At 32.1% G+C, this 26,717-nt stretch overlaps 4 protein-coding genes across 7 annotated transcripts; 1 reads left to right on the plus strand and 3 right to left on the minus strand.

Annotated features, from left to right (window-relative positions):
- Positions 1-1,814: 1,814 nt before the first annotated feature.
- LOC124531433 (rho guanine nucleotide exchange factor 7) lies at positions 1,815-17,194 on the minus strand. Of its 3 annotated transcripts, none has more exons than XM_047106017.1 (10): positions 17,039-17,194; positions 16,468-16,678; positions 16,218-16,380; positions 15,830-16,048; positions 15,530-15,728; positions 15,109-15,330; positions 14,555-14,767; positions 11,556-11,820; positions 10,536-10,736; positions 8,490-8,968 (listed from the first exon to the last, which is right to left on the minus strand). In XM_047106017.1, exons 2-10 carry the CDS (start codon positions 16,649-16,651, stop codon positions 8,526-8,528), a joined length of 2,109 nt encoding a protein of 702 aa, XP_046961973.1. In that variant the 5' UTR covers positions 16,652-16,678; positions 17,039-17,194; the 3' UTR covers positions 8,490-8,525. The 3 variants fall into 3 exon arrangements, 2 of the variants coding, with proteins under 2 accessions (XP_046961973.1, XP_046961974.1); XM_047106018.1 differs by having other exon boundaries at positions 16,925-17,064; XR_006966518.1 differs by lacking the exons at positions 8,490-8,968; positions 14,555-14,767; positions 15,109-15,330; ... (3 more) ...; positions 16,468-16,678; positions 17,039-17,194 and adding exons at positions 1,815-2,122; positions 12,433-14,494.
- A 328-nt stretch (positions 17,195-17,522) lies between these two features.
- On the plus strand, positions 17,523-22,334 carry LOC124530875 (ankyrin-3-like). Its single transcript, XM_047105230.1, has 9 exons — positions 17,523-18,091; positions 18,177-18,663; positions 18,735-18,892; positions 18,971-19,146; positions 19,468-19,618; positions 20,085-20,209; positions 20,308-20,437; positions 20,686-20,869; positions 21,440-22,334. Exons 1-9 carry the CDS (start codon positions 18,010-18,012, stop codon positions 21,795-21,797), a joined length of 1,851 nt encoding a protein of 616 aa, XP_046961186.1. The 5' UTR covers positions 17,523-18,009; the 3' UTR covers positions 21,798-22,334.
- LOC124530878 (ankyrin repeat domain-containing protein 39-like) lies at positions 22,187-24,468 on the minus strand. Of its 2 annotated transcripts, none has more exons than XM_047105232.1 (3): positions 24,199-24,468; positions 23,898-24,119; positions 22,187-23,305 (listed from the first exon to the last, which is right to left on the minus strand). In XM_047105232.1, the coding sequence occupies exons 1-3, from the start codon at positions 24,308-24,310 to the stop codon at positions 23,121-23,123; spliced, it is 519 nt and encodes a 172-aa protein (XP_046961188.1). In that variant the 5' UTR covers positions 24,311-24,468; the 3' UTR covers positions 22,187-23,120. The 2 variants fall into 2 exon arrangements, with proteins under 2 accessions (XP_046961188.1, XP_046961187.1); XM_047105231.1 differs by having other exon boundaries at positions 23,898-24,125.
- Positions 24,469-24,588: 120 nt separating this feature from the next.
- On the minus strand, positions 24,589-25,587 carry LOC124530879. Its single transcript, XM_047105233.1, has 3 exons — positions 25,320-25,587; positions 25,033-25,136; positions 24,589-24,934 (listed from the first exon to the last, which is right to left on the minus strand). Exons 1-3 carry the CDS (start codon positions 25,399-25,401, stop codon positions 24,746-24,748), a joined length of 375 nt encoding a protein of 124 aa, XP_046961189.1. The 5' UTR covers positions 25,402-25,587; the 3' UTR covers positions 24,589-24,745.
- Positions 25,588-26,717: the final 1,130 nt, after the last annotated feature.

A 26,717-nucleotide genomic window follows, 5' to 3' on the forward strand; every position in this document is an offset into this window, starting at 1 on the left:
TTAATCAGCTCATTAGATAAAGTTATCTAATATTATTTATTATAATTTTATTTATAGCACATAAATTTTCATGCCGGATAATTATAATTACCACATTAATATCCACGAAAATAATATTAAAGACAGACTGTCATCAAATTGACAAAATATTCTGCTTTATCGTTTCATCCAACTATATATTAAACTTTGATATTAATAAGTAGGTACTATAAATATCTATTTTATTTTATAGATGAACTTTTTCTTTATGGTACGGATAAATTTTAATTTATGCGTACATAAAACACCTGTAAATCTTCAGTAAAGTTAATTTCGCTTTGATTAGTGAGTATAAAGTACGTGAGGAGTACTAGAGACTTAATTACTCGAAGCGTCGTAGTAGCTTGTATGTTTAAGAGGAATTTTTAATACATACCTATTTTTTTAATTGATATTTAATTCATTTAGAAGATTTTTCGTATAAATTTAGTCTCGAGTCTTACTTTCATCATGAGTAATTCATATTAAAACAATATAGTCATAATCAATAATAATTTGCATTACACTAAGTTTGATTAGTAAAAGAATATTCTCTGACTTTTAGGTAGTAGGGTTGCGGCTTTTTAGTTCAACAATGATTATTTAATGACCCAATAAGTAACATTTATGGAATAAGCCCGATATTTAGTATTACCTATTATCTAACCCAAATTTTGGTACTAAGGTTATTGGTTTGTACAAAATATTGAAAAATGTATAGACTGGATATGTCACGTGATCAAATATTGTCGGGTAAAAGGCGATAGAAATCGTTTCGACTCGAATCGAATGCTTTTGTCCGAGCCCGCATTATATCGATACATTGCATTCAAAGTGCTGTGCAGATTGATAGTCAAGAACAACAAAGGAAGTAAGTCAAGTAAGAACATAGATGTCTCATCCTTGGTAAAATTTAGCTTGTTAAAATGAGTTCGTCAGTCAGTTTAAATAACTAAGGATAAAAAAAATCATATGTATTTTAGTATGTTTTTTTTTAATTAAAAAATAACCTTATGTATATCATTCAATAACTTTATTTTCATGTAAAAATATATTTTAATCTAATTGATTAACAGTTGTGTTACAAAAATAAAAAACTTTATTATTATTCTTCCATTTATTTAAGAAAAAATCTTTTTCAATTTTACCTGTATTTTTCAATATTTTCTTTTGCTGCAATGGAACAGTCGTTTGCAGTGAACCAAAAGAAATTGTGGGCATTTTTATCTCGCCCACAATACTCTGTTACCCTTTGCCTTACACCTACATGTAGCGCAGTGGCTATTCGCTTGAATGAGCAGCCAGTGAGTCGGGCCAGCCGCCAGAGCCCAGCGTACCCGTAGTTTAGAATAGTTCAAGTTATATATCGCCTAGTACGATTTCGCTTTATGAATTGCCATAAGACGGGCGCAGTTTCATTACGTGTGCATTCAGAATTATAGTAGCATTGTGGGCGGATTGGGTGAGCTTGATATAGTTTGCTCGTATATAATCTGCGCTTTGAAGCTTACCCGAAATCTGTTAAGATTAAACTAAACCTGACCCCATTTGGTGGAAACATTTTAAAGCAAAGATTTATGTTCGGCGAATCGAATTGTTGCACATTTTTACCTTAAAAAGTAAATTAATTTACCGCTATTTCAAGTTAAATGTGTATATAATTTTATATTTTTTACAGCTTTGTAACTTATATCTTTAATACTTCAAAGATCAAAATAGATTGTAGTAATAATAGACAATATTTCATGTTTTATTTGCTTTGTACATGACTCGAGTGTTAAATGAGACGGGAAGAATGAAAATAATAAAACAAATTTATTATAATAATACTTTTTCGAATACAAATTACTTAATTAACATTTACTTTCTTTAGCGTCCTTAAAAATATTGCGCGACTGTAAAGCGGCGAAGGCAAGAGTTCGATCGTGTTTCTCTTCGTTCAATTGCACTTGTAAATTTTTAACGTCTAATTTCAAAGTTTTTATTTCGCTTTGTAGTCTCATGACAATAGTCCACAAGCTCGGCGAGCCGTGATTAGATGTGGAGTGGATTGGCAGCGACGGCGATCTAACCAGGGCTTCTATTGGCGAATCGTCATCGCATTCTGAAAATTAACATCATATCAAACACGAATCATGCACAGATTATAATAATATAAGTATAGTACGACACAACTTAGATGTAGATTCGGCTTTCACGCTTCGGATTCATTCGGAAAATGGTATCGTCATCATCGCTAAACCGATCACATCCGATTTATGTACTCTTTATCAATATTGATTTCTTATGTGAATACGATCTTTACACAACGGTATCAACTTGATATATCATATGACCTAATTATATTCGTCAATTTGACACGTCGATTTACATGTACTTGCTTTCTTGGCTTGAACTGACGCGAGAATCTATAGTGTCGAATAGCGTCGAATGGCGCGACAGGGAGCCATTTCTGTTGGTTGTATAAATCGCGGTAATCGGTATTATTGAATTTGCCGATGCTACATCTGAGTTGTGTCGTACTATATGTTTCTATCTAAAATACCAACCTTTTTTAGAAGTAAGGCGGTTTTGTTGTGTGTGCTAAGTTTGAATTGTTTCGTTGTGTTTGTGAATGTATTTGTAGGTTAGTGAAGTGCCGTCGTTTGTGTATATAAAAACTATATATATTGTTTTATAATATTTATTTTAAATACTTATACATACAATCTACAATAATTTTCGTTATAAAAATAAATATACGTATTATTATAACACACGTAATATTTGATATATTAATAGTATTAAACAGCTAGACACTAATATTATAATAATATATACCTTTTCCTTTTCACTACACATAGCTCATCAAACTATAAGATCAAATTATATGGCTATTACCTACTTTATAACACATTAAATTTACTTGTTAGTTCGAAAATATTACATATTAATATTTTGTTAAATTTAAATTAATTTTCATTCCAATATCACTTGAAAAAATTCATTTCTCTTCCTTATTAAGCTTATCCTATTTACTTTGACAGTATTCAAATGATTAAAAGAAAAAAATTGACTAGATAATTAAAATAGGATTTAACAATTTTGTTATATCAGTTACATGTTTCCATTTAAACAAATGTCATTACCGTTGGGGTACTAAATAATTTAACACAAATTACAAAGCACGTTTAATACGATACTAAACAATCGTGATAAAATTAGTGAGGAACTTTGATAATAAAATTATTACGATTAAAATAAACGACAAAATAATAAGTTCGTATACGAGAGTTAAATATTAGTTGCAGAGATTACTAGCAGATCCGTTGTACCTGTTGTTAGGAACTCATTGTTGTGTTACGAGGATCGCTCAGTGGTACCGATTACAAAACCGCATTAGTTTATGTTCGTTGCAAGTTGAGACCATAGCTAAAGTTCACTAAACCATAATATGTGTTATGGATATTAATGTTAAACTTCAGTTGTTAATACTTCATTCGTTGTAATATTAAACACAAACATGTTATGTTATGTTTTTTTTTAGTTTACATAATATGTTATGTTTCGTGTTATTAATAAAAAAAATTGATTCGATGTAATGTACACATCTGAATCGAAGTATGATTCTTCTGAAAACTGAGATTCTTTACTAGTAAATTTTAAATCTAGTGTTTCATGTAAATTCAATCTTAATCATTATTTGAATCAAAATACAGATATGATACCTTACATTTCTAGAAAATATTTAATTTAACAGACAAATATTATATAAAACTAGTTGCCCGTACTGGCTTCGTCGGTAATATAAGAATTTTTTGAACCCCGTTCACATAGCCACCAACCTAACCAAAAGAAAATTATCCCAATCTATCCTACCGTTTAGTTCAGTTACATATACACGCGTATAAGATTTATATAAAGTAAATTAAATTCACGTTTGTATCAAACGAAAGGAAGCATGTGTTATTCATAACGAAGTTTATATTGGTAGCTAAAATGATGACGATGATGAAGGTAGACGCACCTTTATAACTATAAAATTCTTTAATATTTCCAATTATACGTATTACAATAAAAAATGTACAAGACTTTAATCGTAGGACAAACGAGCGGACAGTTATAACGTGAAAAAACTTTCTTTGTTTGACTTGGAATTCAGAGTGTTTTTTTTTCACTTAGGAATACTCATTAAAAGTGGAGGTATCTTTATATAATATAGCGTAGCCGTCGCACGACTCTTTACATTAACTGCTCTAGATTTATGGAAACCGTTTCAACGCGACGCGACGCATTAAATAAGTAACCAGGTGTAAAATGGTTGGAATACCCACATTCACTTCTTTTAGAACTTTTAAAAGAAAAGTTATATATTTATAAGTATTGAAAAAGTTAAGGAAAACAACAGGATAGAATTTCTCTTTTTTTTTGAGGAGTTTCTTACTGTACCACTTTGTTCTAAGGCGGGTTTATGCATCAATGTTTTCCCTTTACCATCGAGCACAACCTGAATTATAATCGAGCACAATATTGAGACGTAGGAATTTAGTGATTCTTGCCTGCACACCCTAAAACCGTAATCATCGGTTAAGATTAACGTGTTCAAAGCACTGAGCCATCTTGGTATTTACAAATATTACTCATACAAAATCGGTTCAAGTTTTTATAAAGAAATAAATACTACATTTGATAAAACTTTAGTTAAGGATATGTTAAAGTATATATACGCTTCCTTCCCAAAAGGAGCATCGGACACCCGAATATATAACTATAAGTTATTCTATTTATAGTTTATTAGTTGCAAAAAAAGAAAATGTATTATTTGTTTTCTAACAAAATCAGATTTATTGGGAAAATTAAATAAATTTATTGAACTATCTAATTCTGCTGGGTTAAATAGAACCAGTAATTCCTTAATAATGAATGCTTAGATTATTTTTATATTATTCATGTAGCATAAGTGAGTGGAGCGCATAATTTTGGATTTACCAAACTATTTTTTTTAATATATTATTTATAACAACATAAGTTGTAATCGAAGTATCTTAAATATCCACCTTTTATTTATGTAAGAATATACAGTACAACATCTGCTACGACGCTATTATGCATGTATTAAATATGAATTTCTAATACACTCATAGAACTCAACTGCATTGTATACAGCACAGATAATAATATATACAAAAGGCACCACCAAATACAAAATTCGAGTGTTCGACTGTTATAAAAAAAAATCAAAAGGTTCCATGTAAACCAAAAGCTATCATGATATCACTAATTAACTTTTGTACATAAGATTTATTACACTATTTTTGTCGAGAAACCGTTATTCGTACGTTTGTCAAAGTTTTTTTTAGGTTATATACGTGCTTTCATTTTTACGATGATTTTAGAGATCGTATATTTTTGTTCATCATGTTTTAACAATGACATTTTATGTCTAGACTCTAGACACACTCTAAAACATTAAGGATATTTAAGATGAAACGAATGTTCCTTTTTCATTTGCAAGGGTGGTTTAGTACATCTGTATATACTGCAATATTTTAGTATTTCTATCCTCCATGTAAACATATTCCATTATACGTGTAGTGTAAAAAATCATTTGATTCTAACACAACTCGTCTAAATACAAAAACATTATGTATATATAGATGACATACGTAATTTCCTAGTATTCCCAATTTCATAACTAACCATCATTCCATTTATGCACAAAGAATACGTTTGAAATTAAATTGTATTTTCATGACCGGCCCAATTTCCTAACTAATTTCGAATTGAATTATAGAAAAGGCAAGTCGCATATGTTACCCGAGTACAATTTACAAACAGCAATCCGGTATCGAAAGGCAGAAAACTAGGTATTATATACGGGATAAGTTGTTTGAAGTAGACGGCTAATGTGTATTCAGTTTAGGTACAAAACGTTCCGTTTCGAGTGCGCTAAGGTTATTAAATATTTAACAAATGCACCCGACGGCTGTACCCACGCCGTCCGCTGTGATTACCTCGCGGGGCACACGAGCTACCGTCACTCATTTCTATTTAATTTGCCTCATTTTCTACTATGATATAAATTTGATGTGAACTACGAAAATACACTCGTGTTTAAATAATAAGTGTTAATTATAAATAGCAATAATTAAACTACTTTCGTTTATAATGTACGGTAAAAATGCGAAATTGTCCAGTTATATTACATGAATTTTAATCGAAGATTAAGATTTTAAGCCGGAACAAAGCACCACTGAATTTTCATGTCTTTAATTAGTATTCATACTCATCTTGTTCTCAACGGTAAATAAAAATTTCGCAAAGAAACCTGCATGGGTCAAACGAATATCTACAGTTGTATACAACAACAACAGCCTGTAAATTCCCGCTGCTGGGCTAAAGGCCTCCTCTCCCTTTGAGGAGAAGATTTGGAACATATTCCACCACGCTGTTCCAATGCGGGTTGGTGGAATACACATGTGCAGAATTTCTATGAAATTTGTCACATGCAGGTTTCCTCACGATGTTTTCCTTCACCCGTGAGCACGAGATGAATTATAAAGACAAATTAAGCACATGAATCAGCGGTGCTTGCCTGGGTTTGAACCCGCAATCATCGGTTAAGATGCACGCGTTCTAACCACTGGGCCATCTCAGCTCTCACTACAGTTGTATATTTAAAAGTAATTCAAAAAGGAGGCTTTAACCCAGCCTATTAATATTCCAAATATTAACAGAAGAAAACTGTGGAGGCTTGTACCGTGCAGTTTATTTATTTTTAAACAGAGATATCTTTTCTAGAAACAAAACGAAGTCTTATAAATGACGTAGATAGTCACGGGGTAATAGCAATAAGTTTTTTTTAAACTATCCATTTTATAAGAATAAAAATAAATGTTGAAAGTAAAAGTATTATGACCGTTAAATTAGAAAGATATCATCTGTAACATCACAAATGCTTCTGCTTTTTAACCACGATTCAATGTAAGATGTTATATTGTTAAAGTGAGACGTCCCAATCAGAGGCCGAGCTCATTCAATAGAAGACTACTTTTATATTTGCTTTCTTTGGAACGCTGACGTGAATGAATATCAGAGAAAAAATATTTTATACTTCATTCCTATATATTTTTTTTATACATTGTAAACAATTGATGATAAAAATGATTGAAAGTACAAGCAGGGTTTCTTTCGCCGATTCTTATCATGTCTGATTTATTTCCGAACCGGTATTAGATTTTGCCAATCAGTAATAAGTGATTTTGAATTTGAACAAAAATATTATTATTTATCTCGTAGAAAATAATAATGTATTTTAGTATCGAATAAACCAATTATTTTATACGTTAATATTATTCTTTCGGAATTCGAACCACTTAAAGTGTAGTGAACTCTTTTAAACTGAGAAACATTTTGAATTAAACATTTGTTGAAATCGTAAATCTATCGTCACTATCAGTGAAAGAATACGGACAAACGAGATTTATACATTTGAAGAGTATCGGTGGCGATCAGGAAATAAGGACTACACTAACTGTTTCCGTAATGACGTATCTCTAAAGGGTTTTGTTAGATTAATAAACTTTTTCTAATTTTTCGAAACAAATTGCTATATAATATGAAGATTGTTAGTAACAATATTCATTATATGGACTCGGTAACATTAAAGAGTATTTAAATGTTTTGAAACCACATTTAAATTCGCTTTTAATTTAATAAATAACAAAACAATATTTCAATCACGTAAATATATAATTTAATTTAGTATTGCTTCTGTTCGATAACAATAAATATTTCAAATTAAAGTAAACAAGAGTCATCGTAGCGTCGATAGCGTCGACGTATATACACTTCACTTACGTATATTTGATTAAACATTTAAAGACAAAAACACAACTTCGTAAGCCTTTAACACTAACACTAGTTTGCATACATATATTACATATATATAATATAATAGATCAACTTATTATATAAAGATGAATATCAGATGTCGAGAAAACAATAGTTATAGTATACAATGCACTTGTATTTATATAAAAGCGTAATCTTGTAAATATATAATGATTGGCACTTAAAGTAGGTCTATAAAAATATTTTATATACTTAACCATGCGTCTAGTCGTTATTAATGCACCATTTTTAGTAAGAAGCAACTATTTAAAGTAAAAATGAATAATACTGGAAACATGCACTACGAATACATCCCAATAGACAATCTACGTTCGGCACATATAAGAGGAATTTCGTCGAGCATCGTATTTCGATGGCACGAGCATCGGGGACATGCATCTCAATACCACGAACCTAACGTACGGTACGAACGAAAGGTACGGATTAGTCAACGGCAGAATTAGGACATTAAAACAATTAGTGACAGCGGTGAACGAATCAAAAGCCAGACGGTCACTCGGCACGAACAATCGCGAACACCAGGATTCCGAATGCGGCGGCGAGGGCGACGGCGGGGAGTCGAGGGGGGGGGGGGGGGGTGCTCAGTGTCAGTCGAGGGGGGGGGGGGCTCAGTGTCAGTCGAAGTGGTGCGACTTGGTGAGCTGCTTGACGAAAGAGCCGCAGCACCACGTGGACGAGCGCGCGGCGGGGGGCGCGGGGCGCGGCGCGGCGGGGGGCGCGGCGCGCGGCGCCAGGCTGGGCTGCGAGCCGCTGCGGCGCTCGTGCGCGCCCGCCAGCGTGCGGCGCCGCTCCGAGCAGTCCCACAGGTTGGGGTTCGACCTGTTCAGCTGGAACTTGCGATCCGCTATGAGCTTCCTGCCTTCGGGCGCGCGGTACAGGTAGGTGTCCGCCGCGGACGAGCTCTTGTTACGTTTGACTCGCGACGCCCCGGCCCGGCCCGTCGGGTCCGGCGTCCCGCTCCGCTGGAGCGCCGGCAGTTTAGTGTGGTTAAAGTGAGGTATGTTAGTGGCGGGTGCGTGATATTGTACTTTACCGAGAGAAAAGTGGCCGCAGTCCACTGCAGGTGCGATATAAAGGCAGCCGCATGTAACAAAATAGAAATATTCAGACCACCGTTTTAGCGGAAGGAATCGAAGGGATTAGTCGAGTGTTCAGTACAGTATGCAGATATCCTTCGTAGTTTATATGAGCGATGGCCTCAACGGTGAAGTAAGAGTGTGTTAGTTTATATTTTATTCAATAAATTACTTGTCTAACTAAACATGTAAGATTCAACAGAACAACAGATCTATGACCCAAAATAAATAGAATAATTAAATAATAATTCGTATACCGTATTTGATTAAATAAGCTTTGTCATTTGGCATACTAGCAAGCCTTACCGAGTCGAAATAATAATATAATTCATCTATATACTGATATTAATCACGTTTACATAACAACAATGACTAGCTACTTTGTACTAGAATAATTTTACAAACGTAAAATTAAATAAACGAGATTTACGTATATATTATAGAGAGAAAGACAGAGAGAGCTACCAGTAAATATTGAATATATGGCTAATAGGATAGATCAAGCATGCTACGTCATGCACTTACACCTTGTGCCTCTTATAAGATCTACATTGTATGCAGTTATTATTGAATAATATGAATATTAAACAGTGATTATGCATTTCAATACACGAAACATCGAATATAACAACATATATATTATGTAGCAAGCGCTATCGAAATGGTTAGTCATAATTTGTTTATAAACAGATCTTTTATTCTAATAACCAACTGATAATACGATTCCTTGTCTTTGCGTGTCTCCTCCTTGTCGACTCGAATATCTCCAGTGGTATATTGGGTACTGCATAATAATTAAAGCTATGTTAGTAGTATAACCATTTAACTTTTATACAACTACAGAGCATTCCAATAGTCTAACGTATATACGTAGCAATATATTATGTTTCATTTACTTATATGTAACTTATTGATTCGAGTTTAAAAAGTTAAAGAAATCTGACTATCGAATTAAATTTAAACTTTGTTTTTAAAATAATATATATTTTTTTATTACTATAGATATATGTCAAAAACAATTATGGTTCTTTTGGGCAAGAAGTAGTGTATTTTATGATACAAATTTTGTAGTTTTTTTTTAAGGTTTAGAATTTATACGCGTTTTTCATAAGACATTTAACATTTAATTTTTACCCACGCACACATGCATATAATTCCCAGACATTTTCACACAACATTGAATCAAAATAGAAAGTGTAATGTTTATGAAATATTGAAAGGTTTTAAAACGTAGACCACATAAACACGACGTCAATACAAATAGCCCACTAACAATGTGGCTTACAATCACAATAGGAACGAACGACCTCAGAACTCAAGCTGATATTTTACTTATGTTAAACATTATATTTAATTACATTTAAAAATAATTTTATTACATTTTTATGGCAAAAATATTTAATTTTATAATATTATGTATTATCTGTGACGTTTAGTTATGATACCTTATGTCAGTTCAATAGACTATTTCTTTTTTTTTTTTTTAATTAACGTGTATATTATAAGTTAGGGTGTTAGTTTATAATACATATTAGTAAAATGACTCACCGGAGCTTACGGCATTCCTGCAGCGGGCCGAAGTGCAATACGCTTCGATGACTTTCAATATGAGCGCATCTTCCTCGTAGGAGTTGGACTTTCTCTGGTGAGGCGCGTAGGGATGCGTGGGGCCGATGTTCTCGTCGGAGCCGACGGTGAAGGACTGCGGCCGCAGCGGCGGCGCTGGCCGGAGGCAGGTTATACTCCAACCTAAAGGAACATTATATATTCAATCAAAATCAAAAAATCAAAATCAAAATAAACTTTATTCAAGTAGGCTTTCATAAGCACTTTCGAATCGTCATTTTACAATTAAGTGAAGCTACCACCGGTTCGGAAAGTAGATTCTACCGAGAAGAACCGGCAAGAAAATCAGTAGTTACTCTTTTTTAACATATAAAAAATACAACGTAATTTTAATTAAATACAATTATTTCAATTAATGTATCCTGCTTGGAAGTCAACAGTATGTCACTTGTTTTTATATGTCATTTTGTCCTGGGCGAAGAAGGAACCATCAAATCAATGTTATTCAAGTAAACTTCACAATGAAGCGTTTTATAATCGTCAATAACTAAATACTAGCACAGTTTCGGAAAGGAGCTTCTGGCGAGAAAAAACGGCAAGAAACTCGCATCGAAATTCTACCATAATAGGTAACTTCACAAAAACGCATTGGACCAGCACGATACGTGGTGACCAGTAATTCTATCGCTGATGATACTTTCGTACGACTTTTTATTGAACTTAGTGTTTTCACATACCTACCATACTAGAAGTGTGATCCTATAAAGTGCTTGAGACTATAATATCTTTTAAGACATTCCATTCCAAATTTAATTTAACAATCAATCATTATCAAAGTTTAAAAATGTCACCTGTATATTTTACTAAAAGACGTGATTCATAGACTTATTTCGAGAACGATAAACCGACATCTGGCGAAAATCTTGAACTGTTGTTTTGCGGTTATTAATAGCTAGTGAGGCAGCCGCATAAACATTATTGAATAATTAGGACAAAAAATACCTTTATTACTAAATGATGAGTCAGTTGCGTCGATGAAATCAACCGATGAGAATTTCTTTCCGATTGGTGTTTTACTAGACTTAGCGGGCGATTGATCAAGCGAGTCGCAAGAATTCAGAAGCCAACGCGCCGACTGATTCTTATGTTTATTTTTTTGTGTTTGTTGAGTATGCTGAGTGTAGCTTTGATGGTTGTTGAATGAATGGGATCTTTTATGGTTGCTGAGGCCCGACGATAATTCATTACTGCTGTCGCTCATGGCCATCTGAAAATATTGATCACGTCAGCAGACAGTCTACTATTTAAACACATTAGGTTTTTTATACTATCTCGCATGTGAAGCCGCTATAAACTAAATCACACAATATACCTACTAGTTTTTACAGTTCAATATATCTAATAATATTACAAGGAGAATTTCTGTTTCACTAATCAATAGGGTTAGTAAAGCAAAGTCGACTTATATGTTTAGTTTCAAACTAAAATATCTTTAAATTGTATTCACAGCTGAGATGTCTTCTTCATTTACGACTTTTAGAAATATTCTAATGTCGGCTTGCTAAAAAATCTAGCTCATTTTATTTTCCCATTCAATTGGGTCTTTGTATAGAGTACATGGGAATGCGTTGATTGTAAAAGCCTTTCCATGCACGACATATTTTAATTGGTTAATGTAATAAATGTGATCTACTAGCAGTGATTGTTTTTTTCTGTTAGTATAATGAATAAACACAGGCAAGGATGATCAAGTAAAGCACTGTAATATTGGGGTAACTCTAATGACAATATTAATCTAATGGTTATAAATTTCAAGGCAACATTATCTTCAAACCAGTGATAACACAAACAGTTTTCTTTACAAAAAAATTATCCTTGCCTGAGTCGGTGACCACGGTAATGGGTAATTTGGCTTTCATCCACCAATGGGCATATAAGTCTGAACGATACACCATAAAGCCAGTTTTTTGCGTTTTCGACATGTCTTCGCTACGTGAGCGAGATTTCTGAGACATCAACGAAGTCTTTTCATCTTTGTCCTCGTTTTCTTTTCTATAAACATCACATTTACGTGACATATCTTTTCTTGACCGTCTATTGATGTTTTCATCTGGTTTTTCCCTGTATATCCGCATGTGGTAATGCAAGCTAGGCTTCGTGCGTTCGGTTATGTTTAAAGTGCTCCATTGGCATGGTATTGGCTGGCGAACATTTTTGGGAACTTCTATGTGAGTACTGGGTTTTCGATAAACTCGTGGTGGAACTTCAGGTTTGATTTTAATTTCAGGAACATACCGTTCAATGTTCCTACGTATAGATGTTCTTTTTATTTGAGCCGAAGACAAAGGAGGGCTGGCAACGAAAGTGGATTTAACGTTCGTATTTGATAAATCCTTAACATCGAAGCTGGTTTCTGAAGTTACGCTTGTAACGCATGAAGTTCTAGCAGTTGAGCCGAAAGGTGATGTACATCGGCACTGCTCTTCAAATGTGGCCGCTTCGATTTCCGATAGAGACAATCTTCGATTTTCAAATGTATTCTCCGACAAATTATTGAGAGAGTCCTTTAAATCGTCCGACGTCTTATCATGACTGTCGGAATCGTTGCCGTGCATGTTTAATTCGGGCGATGCTAAATTGCAACTCCCTGCAACTCCAGAATCTGAAGACCGGGGACTTGGACATAGAGACCGATTGCAACATTCGCATTTCCGACGTGATTTTGAAGTCTCCGATTGAGAACTCATTCTTTCTAGGTGTGCATTGTTGTTCTTTTTATTCTCCGTTTCCACCATAGATCTCGACATAGATCGTCTAATTCTTTTATCGGAATTGAGCGAGTGCTTACGAAAGGGTATATTTGCATTCAAATTGACATTTATTATTTTCAAATCCTCGTCTTCATTGCGGAACATAGGAGGCGGTTCGATAATTATTGAATCAATAGGGTAATCACGACTGTATTTGGGTGAGGGAGGATCCAGAACTTGCAGCAAATCTGACATAACAATATTATTATTGTATTCATCTTCATATGAACACCTTTCTTCAGCGGACTTCCATAATTTAGGGACCATATCATTACGTGCACTAAAATTTGGGAAGCTTCGTCTTGTTGCAATAAAATCAGTTTCATCATTAACTAAGTTACCCATCTGTGTATTTTGATCCATATTGACTAAATCTTCACAACCCATGTAATTCCTTACTTCAAAACTAGAATTCTCTGCACTATCGGAATGTTTTACATGGTTACGAATATTTAAGTTATTACCCCGGGATGATCTTTGTAAATTATAATCTAGTAAATTAGCACTCATATTTTCGGTACTTGTGTTCGAGGGCTCAGACATGAATATTTTCTTTGTACAATCACCTTTAATTTTTGACTGTGGCAGATCGAATTGCATGTCTGTAGAAGAATCGAAGTACCGGACATAACCAAAGTTACTGCCCCAACTGCTACCGGACGAAGATATTGTTCTAGGACCAATACTATCTATGGCATTTTGCCTCGTTATTTTAGACGAGCTACTGACTTCAGCATCCGTACAACTCGAATTTGAATAAGATTCAATTTCTCTATCACTATCATCTGAATCTCTGTCACTGTTTGAATATTCAGTGTCAGTTGCGATTGTACCATCATTTTCTATTTTAAGTTTAATTAGATTTTTATGCCTTCGCATTACTGGCAAACCTGTAAGTTCGAGAGCCTTTGCCCATGTTTTTTCGTGTAAAAGTTTACGCAACATTTGCCGCGTTATAACCTTTTTCTTAACGAGTCTCGCAAAATATTTTGTGAGAGAGTAATATGGTGAGGCCGAAGGGTAACTAGACGGCGGGAGCGTAACATGATATAGACTACGTCGACTAGAGTTGATGCTAGACAGCGCCCCTTCGGAGGGAGAACGGGTCAACTAGATAAGAAATAAGTCTTATGAATAAAGTTATCTGCGAAAATAAACTTTGATACATAGATAATAAATTTAAAAACTTACATGTGGTAAGGACTGTGGCTGGGCAGACTCGTGAGTAGGGCTGCTATTATTGGAGTGTTTCTGAAGTAAACTGACCCAGTTGTCGGCCTCAGCCCTTGTTTGGCAGACTGCAACTATTTTATCAATCATCGGCCCACTAATTTCAAATGCATTTTTTCTTGTTTCCGTATCATCTAATTTGCAAACTGTAATACCAGTTAGTGGAAGACATCCCTAAAATAAATGATAAAATATTGTAATTGTTTGTTATTAGTATTCTATGCTTTATTGAGATTAAACTTTGTTATTTTCACACAGGAAAGGTTTCTGAAACAGTACCAACATACTATTCCAGAAACTTTCACACTTTTCATTATACCAGTATACATAGTAGAATATCTATTTACAAAATATCAAATATTTGATACTAGTTTTTTTGTTTATTCTATGCCATTGAAATCTCTCATGATGACAACAGGTAACTTCTGTGGCAAAAAACAGTACTGTATTGTATTAAACATTGCTGGAAAAAAGTATCACAGTCATAGGTATGTAAAAAAATAATTTGTTATTACCTCATAAACAAATGCAGACACACGTTTACTGACTGACAAAAGAAGCAGGGCAGATGGGAAGAGTACAAGGTACCGGTCTTGATGGGAGGGACCAACTGCCACACTGCCCATGTGAAGTACATCACCAAGAGAGGTTAGTTCACCTCCTGGCCAGCCTCGAACTTCTCCTGTTACCACTTGAAGCTCAAGCTCTTTTTGGCGTCTTAAAGCTGCACAACCACTCTGAGAATAAAGGCAGTATAACATAAAGAGATATTTATATACTTTTTAAAATTACATATTAAAATACTTTTAAATTGACTGTACAGAGTATAAATGTATGGTCCTTGATTGTGTTATGAAAACTGTAGTATTATTTAACTATATTGTTTAATTTGTTACCGAAGTAGTATGACATTTTTATTAATTATCTAATACTTACAGCTATATCTTTATATACAATTGAAGCTCTATGTGTATCCCCTCTATCGGGATGAGCTTCATGCACATGCCTGGCCAATTCCTGCAACATTGCAGGATATTTCCCAAGACGTCGGAATGGTTTTGATAGACCAGCAGTAAGTACCAGTACTCCTGGACAAACTGCCCCTGCATTTTCCATCCATGTATTAAGCTCTTCTCTAAAAGTATTATAAAAAAATATGATTCATTTTAATTTGTTACTTCAATGTAAAATATATTAAATATGTTCATCAGCCAGTGATATTTAATAGAAACTCACTTGTACTTATCAAGTATACAGACGGCCTTGGGGTGACCAGCACAATATATTTGGTGCACTGCTTTTATTTTAGGTGCCCATTGCAGGAACAGGCCACCGACTCTTTGGTCTGGCCCTGTCTTCATTGCACATTCTTCCAATAAATCAAGAAACTGTTCATGCACTTGTAACACTTCATTAATATTTCCTGTTAACTGCTTGAACTCATCTTTAGTCAGCCTAAAAATAATTTTTAATCTGTATTTACTGATTGCAATATATTAAATAAAATCAAAAAAGTAAAAGTATAAATCTTGATTAAACAAAAAAATTTGATATTTGTTAATTACAAAAATACCTCAATATTAACATAAATAGCTTTATAAAGTGGATATTTAAAGAAACTTACATGTCACTTTCTTCCAAGGGATGTAAAAAGTTGCTAACTAAGCCCTGCATCTCAGCTACATGAGCTTTTTCAGAATCAATGATATCCTTGAGTACAACATTTCTAAAAGCTTGGATCTCCGAAGCCGCTCTTATTGGAGAAGTAGTTATGGAGCCAGAGGTGTCTGGTAAATAATAAAATAAGCATATTTAAATTTATATAATAGACTTCAAAATAAATAATAAATATATAATTAAAATTTAAAGATTACCTTTATATTCTGTAACATAGTTACTAGGAAACCATCCTGTCGTTTCTCCCAGTGTGCCTTCCCACCAACCTCCTTCTTCTTTTTGAGTGACAGTGATAATGTCACCTTTTTTGAAGCATAGCTCATCATTGTTTTTACCCTTGAATGAATATATTGCTTTAACTAAGCAATTCTCAGTAGACATTCTGGCGAAGTTGTGCTAACATGTTTCCTAAAAAGAACATTCGACGTAAAACATCATATCATATCATAATAGATAGACATTATGAGTAAGGTATTTCAAGACGCCCACACCCAAAAGTCCAAGAATTTAATGTTTCTTTCACAGAAATATCTGCTTGACCTCAAATTTGATACAATAAGATTTAATTAACATGTGTAATATGTACTTGATGCTTTCGTTTTTTAATTTAAAATAGACTGTAAAAATAATTGCTTTGATAAAGAAAAGATTTACGCTTAAAACAGAAGCACCAACAAAAATATTCCTTTTAACAAAACCACAGTGAACGATATGTATTCATTTGTAAAACTAGCTTTTTATAGTAGAATATAGTAAGATTTTGCGTACAAAAAAGAATATAATTATATCCGCTTGACTCCACTCACGGACTTCCAAAAATAAATATCACAGATTGACAATCATAAAATACAGTCTACAGATTAGCTGCAGCATCACAGATGTTGTTATTATTTTAAGCTGTGGTTTATATTATACTCACGACATATAACGTTCTGTTATGTACTTTCAATAAATAAATTATGTGGATTGTAATACAACAAAACTTTTTTTCAATGTCAGTGTTATTAATGTAATTATAATTGGTATGTTTTAATATTTTGGTAATATATTAAAAGTTATACATGAAATGATGGATTATTTCTTACTTTATAAACGTTTTAAGTGTATTTTTAAATATACAACAGGTAAATCGAACGGAAGCATTTTACCTAATTTGCATTGCTTTGCAATCGCAAGTATTATATAAATTATATTAATAAATTAATAATTTGCTATGCATTTGTCATTGTCACAAAAACATAGGCTATCCTCTTTGATGTCAATGTCAAACAACAAATATCCGATACCCATAACAAATACAAAATCTCTTCAAAAGCTATTAGTTATCACTTAACTAGATTCTGGATGTGAATTCGATTCTAGCTTCTAGTAAATATTCTAGAAATTTTATTCTAGATCTGTGTATGAAACAATAATGCAATTTATCAATACTAATGCGTTAATACCGAAATTCATGTTAAAGAATATTTTTGGTATAATAAATGGTTATTAGTTTTTGCTGGAAATAATATCAATCCAATTTTCTACACATTTCTTTCTCCAAAAAAAAATCAATAAAAGTTTAAGATAATATTGAAGAGAAGTAATTATTTGATTAGGATCACTGTTCAACTAAACTTTCGTAAATTAAAGGGATTTGAATTTTTATTATTTCTAAAAAACCGAAACAAAAGTCTCTCTAAAATGTGAAAAACGATGTTTATATAAAAGAATACTTGGTATTGATTACCGTGTAAAAAATGGATACGTCTTTAGAAGATATTTTATATGAATCAATACTAATACGTGATCAACGTTCTATACTAAATTTATTATCACAAGGTATTTCGAGATTTCTCATTATTAAAAAAATACGTTTTTTTTTATTGCTTGTACCAATAATTGAGTTGGTAATTTTTACACATAGGTGCTAATCCGAATAAAATAACAAGTCATGGAAAAACATGCCTGGGGGAAGCTGCATATATTGGTAATATAAGGATTGTAAAGATGTTGATTGATGCCTGCAAATCTACTGGCGTGCAAAATAAGTCTCAAATTTATTCTAAGAATAAAAATTATAACTTACACAAGAGAAAACTTCCAAGTATAGGTCATCAAGATGAAACAGTTGTTAAATGTAAAAATTTTAACGACAAAACACTTAAAGGTGAAACCTCAAATGAAAATATGTCATCATCACAAGAATGCCACCAATCTGAACATAATCAGGGATATTTCGTTTTTATTCATAATGAAAGTTCCAGCAGTGATGAGGGTAAGAAGAGTACAAAATCACCAGTCAGCCCTACTGCCTCAGTTTCAACCCCTCAACCTGAATTAGAGTGGGATGAAGAGATAGTGAATGTTGCACCTACTACTAGTGAAGATGAGACTTGGTCCTCTATGTATAAGTAAGTGCAGTTGTTATAGTGATATTATAATTTTATTTGAATTATTAAATTAATAAAAATCATGTACACAGATGGTATGCTGATATATTGGAAAGTACAGGTGCAGCTATTGCCTCTGCTACAGTAGTTTCAAATGGAATTGATCAGCATGATGCTTTTATGAGGACGGCTTTGCATTATGCTGCTGAGCAGGGGTATGGAGGAATTATTAAATTAATATTAGAAGCTGGTATGTTAGTGGTTCTCTTGTTGCCAAATTTATAACATTACCGACAAATAGTGTTTTAAAATTTATTACTATTTTCAGGTGGAAAAATAGATATAGCTTCTGGTGATGGACTAACATCTTTACATATTGCTGTAATGAGGAATCATAAAGATATAGTGGTACAACTTCTAGCAGCTGGTAGCCATGTTAATTATAAAACTCATGAAAAAACTACCCCACTACATTTTGCAGCAGCCAGAGGGAATTTGGAATTGGTAAGACTACTCATTTTTTGTGAATTAATACTACATACATTTTATTTCATTTATTTTCTTAAGACAGATGGTTAAGTGAGCCAAAATCTGATGGGAAGTCTGCCTACATAGACACTACCAATGTGTCAATATACATATGATTTGTTGTTTTGAACTTTTGCCTAAGATAACATAAAATAAAATATAGCAATACAAATCTTTTAGCAATAAAGCTTTTTCCTGAAGCCTGGTAAAAGCCTTAGTAATAATATAATCAAAAATACTAAATATTATTCAATTTTAAAGCTTAATTTTATTTATTAAGATTTTTTGTATTTAAAGGTTAAGATTCTAGTCAGTAATGGTGCTTACTTAGAGGCAAGAGATACAAGTGAACGCACACCTTTATATTATGCAGCAGGAAGAGGTCATCTGGAGATTGTCAAGTTTTTTATAACTTATGGAGCAAATGTAAACGGAGAGGAAATCCATGGTAATACTAATTTTAATGGTAAAATTTTCTATCTACATTATTCTTATTGTACTTATATCTCCCATACATGTGAAATACTACCAGGCACGGTCATGCATTGCTGTGGCTATGTCACTATTTGAACTCTATTGCATTAGCCTAGCCAAAAACCTCTGAAATATGCTGAATATAATGGTACCAATTTTGTGTCAACATATTCATGGCATTTAAAAGATCAGCAACCTATTTATAAACAGATTTGTTTGTTTGAATGTGCTGGTTTAAGGATTTACTACTCCGTTTTGAAAACATATTCACATTAGTTAGTCAGTTTATTGACTTGAAGTTGGTTGCAGCTTTTTATAAATAAATTATCTTTGACGCTAAATATTAGCTTTTATTATTTAAATTTATTTATAAAATGATGATGAGTGTTAATTAACTAAATTGTGCTGTGGTAATTGGTATGGATGTTATCATTTTTCAGGTTACACACCACTATGTCAGGCAGTGTGGCACAGACATGCTAAAATTGTTGATATCCTCCTTGCCAGTGGAGCTAGGATAACACATTCACATAAACTTTTACACAATGCAATATTTCATCATCAGGTAAACATAATGTCACCAAATACTTAAAATATTTTATGCCCTAACATAACATAATTAAATAAGATTGTGGTGAATAAAAATAAATCTTGCTATTTTAGGAAGAGATTGTCAAAATGCTTGCAAATATGGGAGTCGGTATTAACTTGCACAATGACAATGGAGATACTCCATTGTTATTATCAGCTAGATTATCACAGCCTGCCATTGCTCTAATCCTATTACAAAAAGGTAAAAACATTTTAATTGCTGTTCGAATTTGCATGTGTAGCTTAAGCATCAATATGGCTTAACGTTTCCCATTTTAGGTAATTAATAATTGTAATTTTATTTTTGTTTTTAACTGCCACCAGTATAATATTGACTCTAAAATTTATTAAAAGGCAAAGTAATAAATATCTGGGTACATTACACTAACATTACAAGGGAATACATTCCCACAATTTAATATGTACTAACTTTGTAAAATTAAATTTAAGGTGCAAATGCTAATTCATGCAACAGTATAACCTGGGCTAGTGCACTACATATTGCTGTGGAAAGTGTTGATTGCTCAACGGACTTTGAGGATCTACTTATTAGTTTAATGGACCATAATATTGATTTAAACTATACTGCCCTTACTGGAGATACTGCTCTTAATAGAGCTTTGCTCCTTCACAGGTAAGTATCTAGTCTAAATCTAGTTTAATTTTTTTTATATGAATTCAAATTTTTAATAAATAAGGTGACTACATTTTAGTGTAGCTTACTTAATTCTTCTTTTTTAAATAGACTGTGTTTAGTTAAAGTAATCATAATGGTCTAACACTAGCACTTAAACTGACAGTATTGCTATCAATTGATAATAATAGAATTTAAAGACCACCATATGTAACTGTAGTAAAATTAGGCCACCCCTATTTGGGGTTTCCTAATTTTACCAATACCCATCACTTGGATAGGAATTAATCGAAGGATGAAAGTGGCCATCTTCTGATTGGATTGAAAATAAATTTACATTGCACGCGCCATCGAGTAATCCTCTTAATAGATAGAATCACACGTTTATGAATTTGCACATGTATATCTACTGTTCATCAAAGTAGCAAAAGTAAATAAGAACAATGTCGATTGATTTAAAACTTGTACAAAAAGAATAGATTAAGTTGGCATTTAAAAAAAAATGTACAATAAGAAATCGTTTTATTTCGGTTTAGGTCTGCTTTGTTTAAAGTAATCTTTTTTTTTCAGGGATCGTGCAGCTGCTTTGTTAATACGTCATGGTGCTGACGTAAACGCGTGTGACTTACGTTTATGTGGTTTAGATAATTTATCGATAGCCAGTAGAAGACGAACATCAAATCTCGCGAATTTGCTCATAAAGGCAGGACATCATATCCCCGGACTAGATCCGAATTCTCCAATACCAAATCCAAATACTACATTACATTGGTTGTATTATATTTGCAAGGAACCACTCAGTTTATTGGATATTTGTAGGATTAGAATAAGGAATTGTTGTGAAAATATGCCTATGCATCGTTATATCAATTCCTTACATCTACCTAACAGCTTAAAAAGATTTCTTATGTTAGAAGATGAAGAATAATTCAGTGTTATTTAAATCGTAGAACAATATAAATTATACATTGTCAGATGTATGTAGTTATTCTATTTATATAAATGTGTTTTGATTGTTTTTACAAACAATCGTGGATTATCTGAAATTAGGTTTGTATTCTAGTCAAGTTTATTAGACCAATGTCTGTATACTAATTTAGTATATAGTAGTAGATTATATATAAATATTAAAATTATTTAACTAAATAATTCTAGATTATTTAATGTACTGCATATTTGTTAACAAAATTCATAAATACTCAGTACATCATGAACTAAATACCGTGTAATTATCAGTGATGTTATATAATGATCTTATCCCATTATATTGTGTACCACTTCCACAGTTGATATTATGAAATAAAATAAATGGTTATCTTTTTATTTTTTTTAATTAAGATCAAATATCTAGATATACAAAGGTGTACAGTAGTGAAAATATAAACATTTTTTGTTAAGGAAACTACGTCTAGTGATATAATATAGTAGATTATGTTTTTTTTTCTAGATGACATGTTTTTTTTTTTTTAAATACATTATCTGGAATAAATTGTCTACGAAAGATAGGTTTTGATCTCAGATTATTTGTTTATAATGGTAAGAATATCCTATAAGCATTCAATTATAACTAAATGTTGTAATAAATACTGTATATGACTATAAAAGTAATAACATAATGTGTAATCATTCATAAAAATCTTGAAAATACATATAAATTAAAAGATATAATTATTGTGTGTGTTGTTATTATCAAATATCCTTAAAAAGAATGACTTTTTTTTAATTATATTTATTAATAATTAATATGGAACAGTCACTTTGTAATATTAATAACATATAAGATTTTGCCTACTCATTTGATGAATTAGTAAATTAATATGGAAATAGTTTAAATAGTTAACCAATATATTAGAATTATATTCTTTTTAGTATTAAAAATATCACTTAGTCTATTTCAATTCAATTTGTACAGAATGTTTTTAAAACAACTCTTCATACACAATAAATTGATGTTAATAAATCATTCGTATGTTTCATTTACAAAATATAAAAGTAATTTAATGTCATACCAAGACTTAAAGTAAATATTGCTTTTCAAGTAATTATACTTTTAAACTTGTCATAAAAAGTAAATTTATTTGTCATTTCTTCTCTATTTATTAACCTTTCGTTTCGTACAAATTGGATTGAAAAAAAAAATACACTTAGACATAATTATGCATATTTCAAAAAATAGATGATTTGAAATTATTTAAAGTGGACATGTAATATTATGAATGATAAAGGGTCATATCAAATGATTTTGTTTTAGTTAAATGGCGAGGCTATCCTTATTATCCTTCATATCTCTTAATTTAGGACAAGCATTTAATAACATTTTCACGATATTAGGATTTTGATTTTCTGCCGCTTTATGAAGTGGTGTTTTGCCATCTGCATCTTGTATGTCTAGTTGTGCTCCACTCTTAATCAGAAGATTTACTGTAGTCTCTTTTCCTAAAACCATGTTTATTAATATTATTCACAAGTTAAAATATTTACTACAATACAGTAGCCTGATAAGTATTTGTGTTGAAAGATTTGTAATCATTTAAGCTTACAATGTTGATAAGATGGCTTTAAAACAGTTGATTTTAATTATTGATATAAAAAACATAGATTATGTACTCAATTTGAACGAAAAAAAATATTACTTTCTGGGTCTTTTGCTGTTTATTTCCAATAAAATCTAAATTTTAAACAATTCCATTAAATATAATACAATAGAATCCCAACTATCCAGACTCATTTGTTTGGGCTCTAATTAGTAAAAATTTAATTTAAAAAGGTCTTGACAGCGCGACGAGACATGTTACGACAAGTTTATTCCCGCCACCGACGTCCGCTCTTATAAAGTAAAACCCACTACATAATAAAAAAATATTAAATTTGAAATATTGTTTGATTTCTTTTGAAATTATTTATCATATTTTAGATTAAACGGTATAGGTACCCCTTGTTTCATTTGATCTGGATAATCGGGATTCTATTGTAATTAAAAAATAGTATCTTACAATTATAAAACAATATTATGATTTTATTTATGTACCTGCTGCAGCTGCTCTGTGTAAAGCTGTAGCTTTGCCGCTCCTAGTTGAAGCATTGATTTGTGCTCCATATTGTAGAAGTATACTACATATATTATCGTGTCCATTGCGTGCAGCATAATGTAGTGCAGTATAACCAGAATTGTCAACACTGTTTACAAGTTCCAAAATATTGTTTGTTTTGTCAATCAATAATTGCACTCTATCAGTGTCTCCTGAAAAGGCTATAACTTTTTATTGTTATTATGATGATTTTTTATTGATTCCATGTCAGAATTTTTATTTAGATGTTTTTAAATTTACCTGCATTCCATATTCCCCTTTCCCAATCCATTTCTGAAAGTGTCTGGTGCACAGATGCATTTGGGGTAGTTATATTGCAATTTGAATGAGTACAACCACTTTTATGATCCATAGCTTACTTAAACTATAAATAAAACATCAACGATATATATATTTCCTTAGTGACATTTAAACATAAAAAAAGCAAATTTAAATATCTCTTTGAAGAGTCCAAGTAATCTCGGCTTCCCCAGTACTACATACAACTTTATATCCCAATTGACACAAAGCATTTATGGCTTGTAGTACATTTGCTTTTATCATGACTCCATTAACAACATTAGAACCAGAACCAGGAAATTTTTTAATAATGGCTTTGATCTCTTCGTCACCTAAACCAAACACAGAGCAATCACTAGCATGCAGAGAACCCTTAATGGCTGTATAAATAACACCATCTTCTGCTATTGGAACACTTGCCAAGTTACAGGCCGAAACATTTTGGCTGCCCTTTGTTTCCATTTTTTACAATGTGTGCAAATAAAAAAATCTTTATGATATGATATGCTTAAACCTCGTCGTCCTTATTAGAATGCTGGAAGTGCATAGCTTCTTTACTGAAGTTAGTTATGTTATCTTGTTCGACGATTATTGAAGGTTCCGGTTCAGAAAACTCTTTTCTCATAGTCCACATATACTCATTGTAATCTTGTTTGACAGCAGTTGAACTTGAAGCAACAACTTTGTAACCCAAAACCTGAAACAATCATTGATATTATCTCATTTATACTGAAATCGGTTGTTATCAAATGACAGCATGCTATCATTTATCTCATTTCAGATAGAATTAGTTACCTCTAGAGCACTGAGAATTACACAAGGATGTTGCAGATAAACAATCGTAGAATCATCACAATAGCCACCACATGCAAATCGTTTTAGTTGTTCGATATCTCCCGCTACATTAAAAGAAACGAGTAATAAAAAATTATTTAGTTAATAAACGTAAATTGTTATGGTTTTATAAGTTTTTATTACCTAAAAATGGGATTGCACGTACGTATTCGTAGATAATTTGAAGGTAAGTTAATTTGATTAATTAGACACTTCCCATTTTTAGATAAACTGTCATGTTAAACTACCTTTTAAGCCGGACACCAATACACGCCAAGGATTTTTGTGCCCATACGATGCAAGATTACCTCTGATCAAAATGTAGGGCATTGATTACAGATAACGTATTCTTAGTTGTTTAATTTAAAGGTTATACTTAGAGTGAAGTCACAAAACTTTATCAAATTACTTACGTTACGTCTTAATAAAACGAGTTTACACTTTTGTTTTCGTCGCAACATAAAGTACCTAATACCTATATAAAGTAGTTTATCTACCTATATTGTCAAACTTCAAAGTCAAATTGATTTTTATATTATACCAATAAAGCAGTACCTACACGTCGCTTCTTATGTTTTATTTTTCTAACATTGGAAAGCTACAATTGACTTATTTATTCAAAATTTGTAATGAATATTTTTGTGACTGAAATTATACATATAATGTTGCCTAATTGGCAAAGGTAAAGCTTAAACCTAGATTATTTTATTATGTATGTTAAATAGGTATTATTAGGAGAACATCAGAAACTGACGAGCTTGGTTTTTATATGTTTTATTTAAAAAAGAATTGTGTATGCTTTAGCCTTCCACATAATTTAAATTTAATTGCTATTTGGTTTTAGAAGTTGTCATACTTGTCGGCTGCATCCATGATATGTAAATATGTTTCGCGCGAAAACTTAAATCGTTTATAATTTATATAACAGTCTTATGAGTAAAAAGGTGAATATGATGTTATTCTTCAACCAATTTCTAATTGTATGTTTGCAGATACTGCGGACTTGAGTTCTAACAAATTGTTGTATAAATATACATACTCTCTTGAAATTTATTATTATTTAGGTTATTTGGAAGTGTAGTCTTACATGTGTAAATATTGTATAATTCCAGCAAGGCATACATATCGAAGTAACTTTATTTTTTTTTGTTAAATTTACCCTATCTTCGAAATAAAATTCTTATACCTTATCAGGTGTGCGTGAAAAGGGCGGTGAATATTATTTTTGCCCGGAGCAACGATATGTCTGCCTGCCCTGCCCCAGGCAAAATCTCACTGTTCTTTCTCAGGAATCAGTTACAACGATCAGTTATACTAAATGTCGTTTCGGGGTATTTAAACAGATCTTCGTCTTATCTTTAAAAAAATATTTTAGGAATGTTTTTTAGATTTTGCACATTTAATTTTATTTATTGTTTAGATAACCAGTAACTGCTCAGTCCAGAAACTTATTAAAAGTGAAACATTTGTAAAAGCCTTTTTTTAAATTGATCATCCAAGAGGTTGAAAGTTTATACAGAAGTACCTTTGAAAGTTGAATATTTAGATCGCTTTTGAAGCGTCTGTTTATGATTGAAAGACAGTGGTATATAACGGATTTAGTATTGATTAAATGTTAGACAGCTGACTAAAAATAGATATTCATA

Source organism: Vanessa cardui, chromosome 7 (assembly GCF_905220365.1).
Source record: "Vanessa cardui chromosome 7, ilVanCard2.1, whole genome shotgun sequence".
Lineage (NCBI taxonomy): Eukaryota > Metazoa > Arthropoda > Insecta > Lepidoptera > Nymphalidae > Vanessa > Vanessa cardui.

What these genes read in the sequence shown, in the direction of transcription:
- LOC124530875 (XM_047105230.1), top strand. Translation starts at nt 18,010, where the DNA reads ATGGATACGTCTTTAGAAGATATTTTATATGAATCAATACTAATACGT. An exon ending in CCAGAGGGAATTTGGAATTG is followed by an intron (nt 19,147 to 19,467) that starts GTAAGACTACTC and finishes TTGTATTTAAAG; the next exon opens with GTTAAGATTCTAGTCAGTAA. An exon ending in ATGCAATATTTCATCATCAG is followed by an intron (nt 20,210 to 20,307) that starts GTAAACATAATG and finishes TTGCTATTTTAG; the next exon opens with GAAGAGATTGTCAAAATGCT.
- LOC124531433 (XM_047106017.1), bottom strand. Translation starts at nt 16,651, where the DNA reads ATGTCTACTGAGAATTGCTTAGTTAAAGCAATATATTCATTCAAGGGT. An exon ending in TTGTATATAAAGATATAGCT is followed by an intron (nt 15,331 to 15,529) that starts GTAAGTATTAGA and finishes CTTTATTCTCAG; the next exon opens with AGTGGTTGTGCAGCTTTAAG. An exon ending in TGTCTGCATTTGTTTATGAG is followed by an intron (nt 14,768 to 15,108) that starts GTAATAACAAAT and finishes CATTTATTTTAG; the next exon opens with GGATGTCTTCCACTAACTGG.
- LOC124530879 (XM_047105233.1), bottom strand. Translation starts at nt 25,401, where the DNA reads ATGCCCTACATTTTGATCAGAGGTAATCTTGCATCGTATGGGCACAAA. An exon ending in ATTGGTGTCCGGCTTAAAAG is followed by an intron (nt 25,137 to 25,319) that starts GTAGTTTAACAT and finishes CTTTTAATGTAG; the next exon opens with CGGGAGATATCGAACAACTA. An exon ending in TAATTCTCAGTGCTCTAGAG is followed by an intron (nt 24,935 to 25,032) that starts GTAACTAATTCT and finishes TGATTGTTTCAG; the next exon opens with GTTTTGGGTTACAAAGTTGT.
- LOC124530878 (XM_047105231.1), bottom strand. Translation starts at nt 24,310, where the DNA reads ATGGATCATAAAAGTGGTTGTACTCATTCAAATTGCAATATAACTACC. An exon ending in AAGGGGAATATGGAATGCAG is followed by an intron (nt 24,126 to 24,198) that starts GTAAATTTAAAA and finishes AACAATAAAAAG; the next exon opens with TTATAGCCTTTTCAGGAGAC. An exon ending in ACACAGAGCAGCTGCAGCAG is followed by an intron (nt 23,306 to 23,897) that starts GTACATAAATAA and finishes ACATGGTTTTAG; the next exon opens with GAAAAGAGACTACAGTAAAT.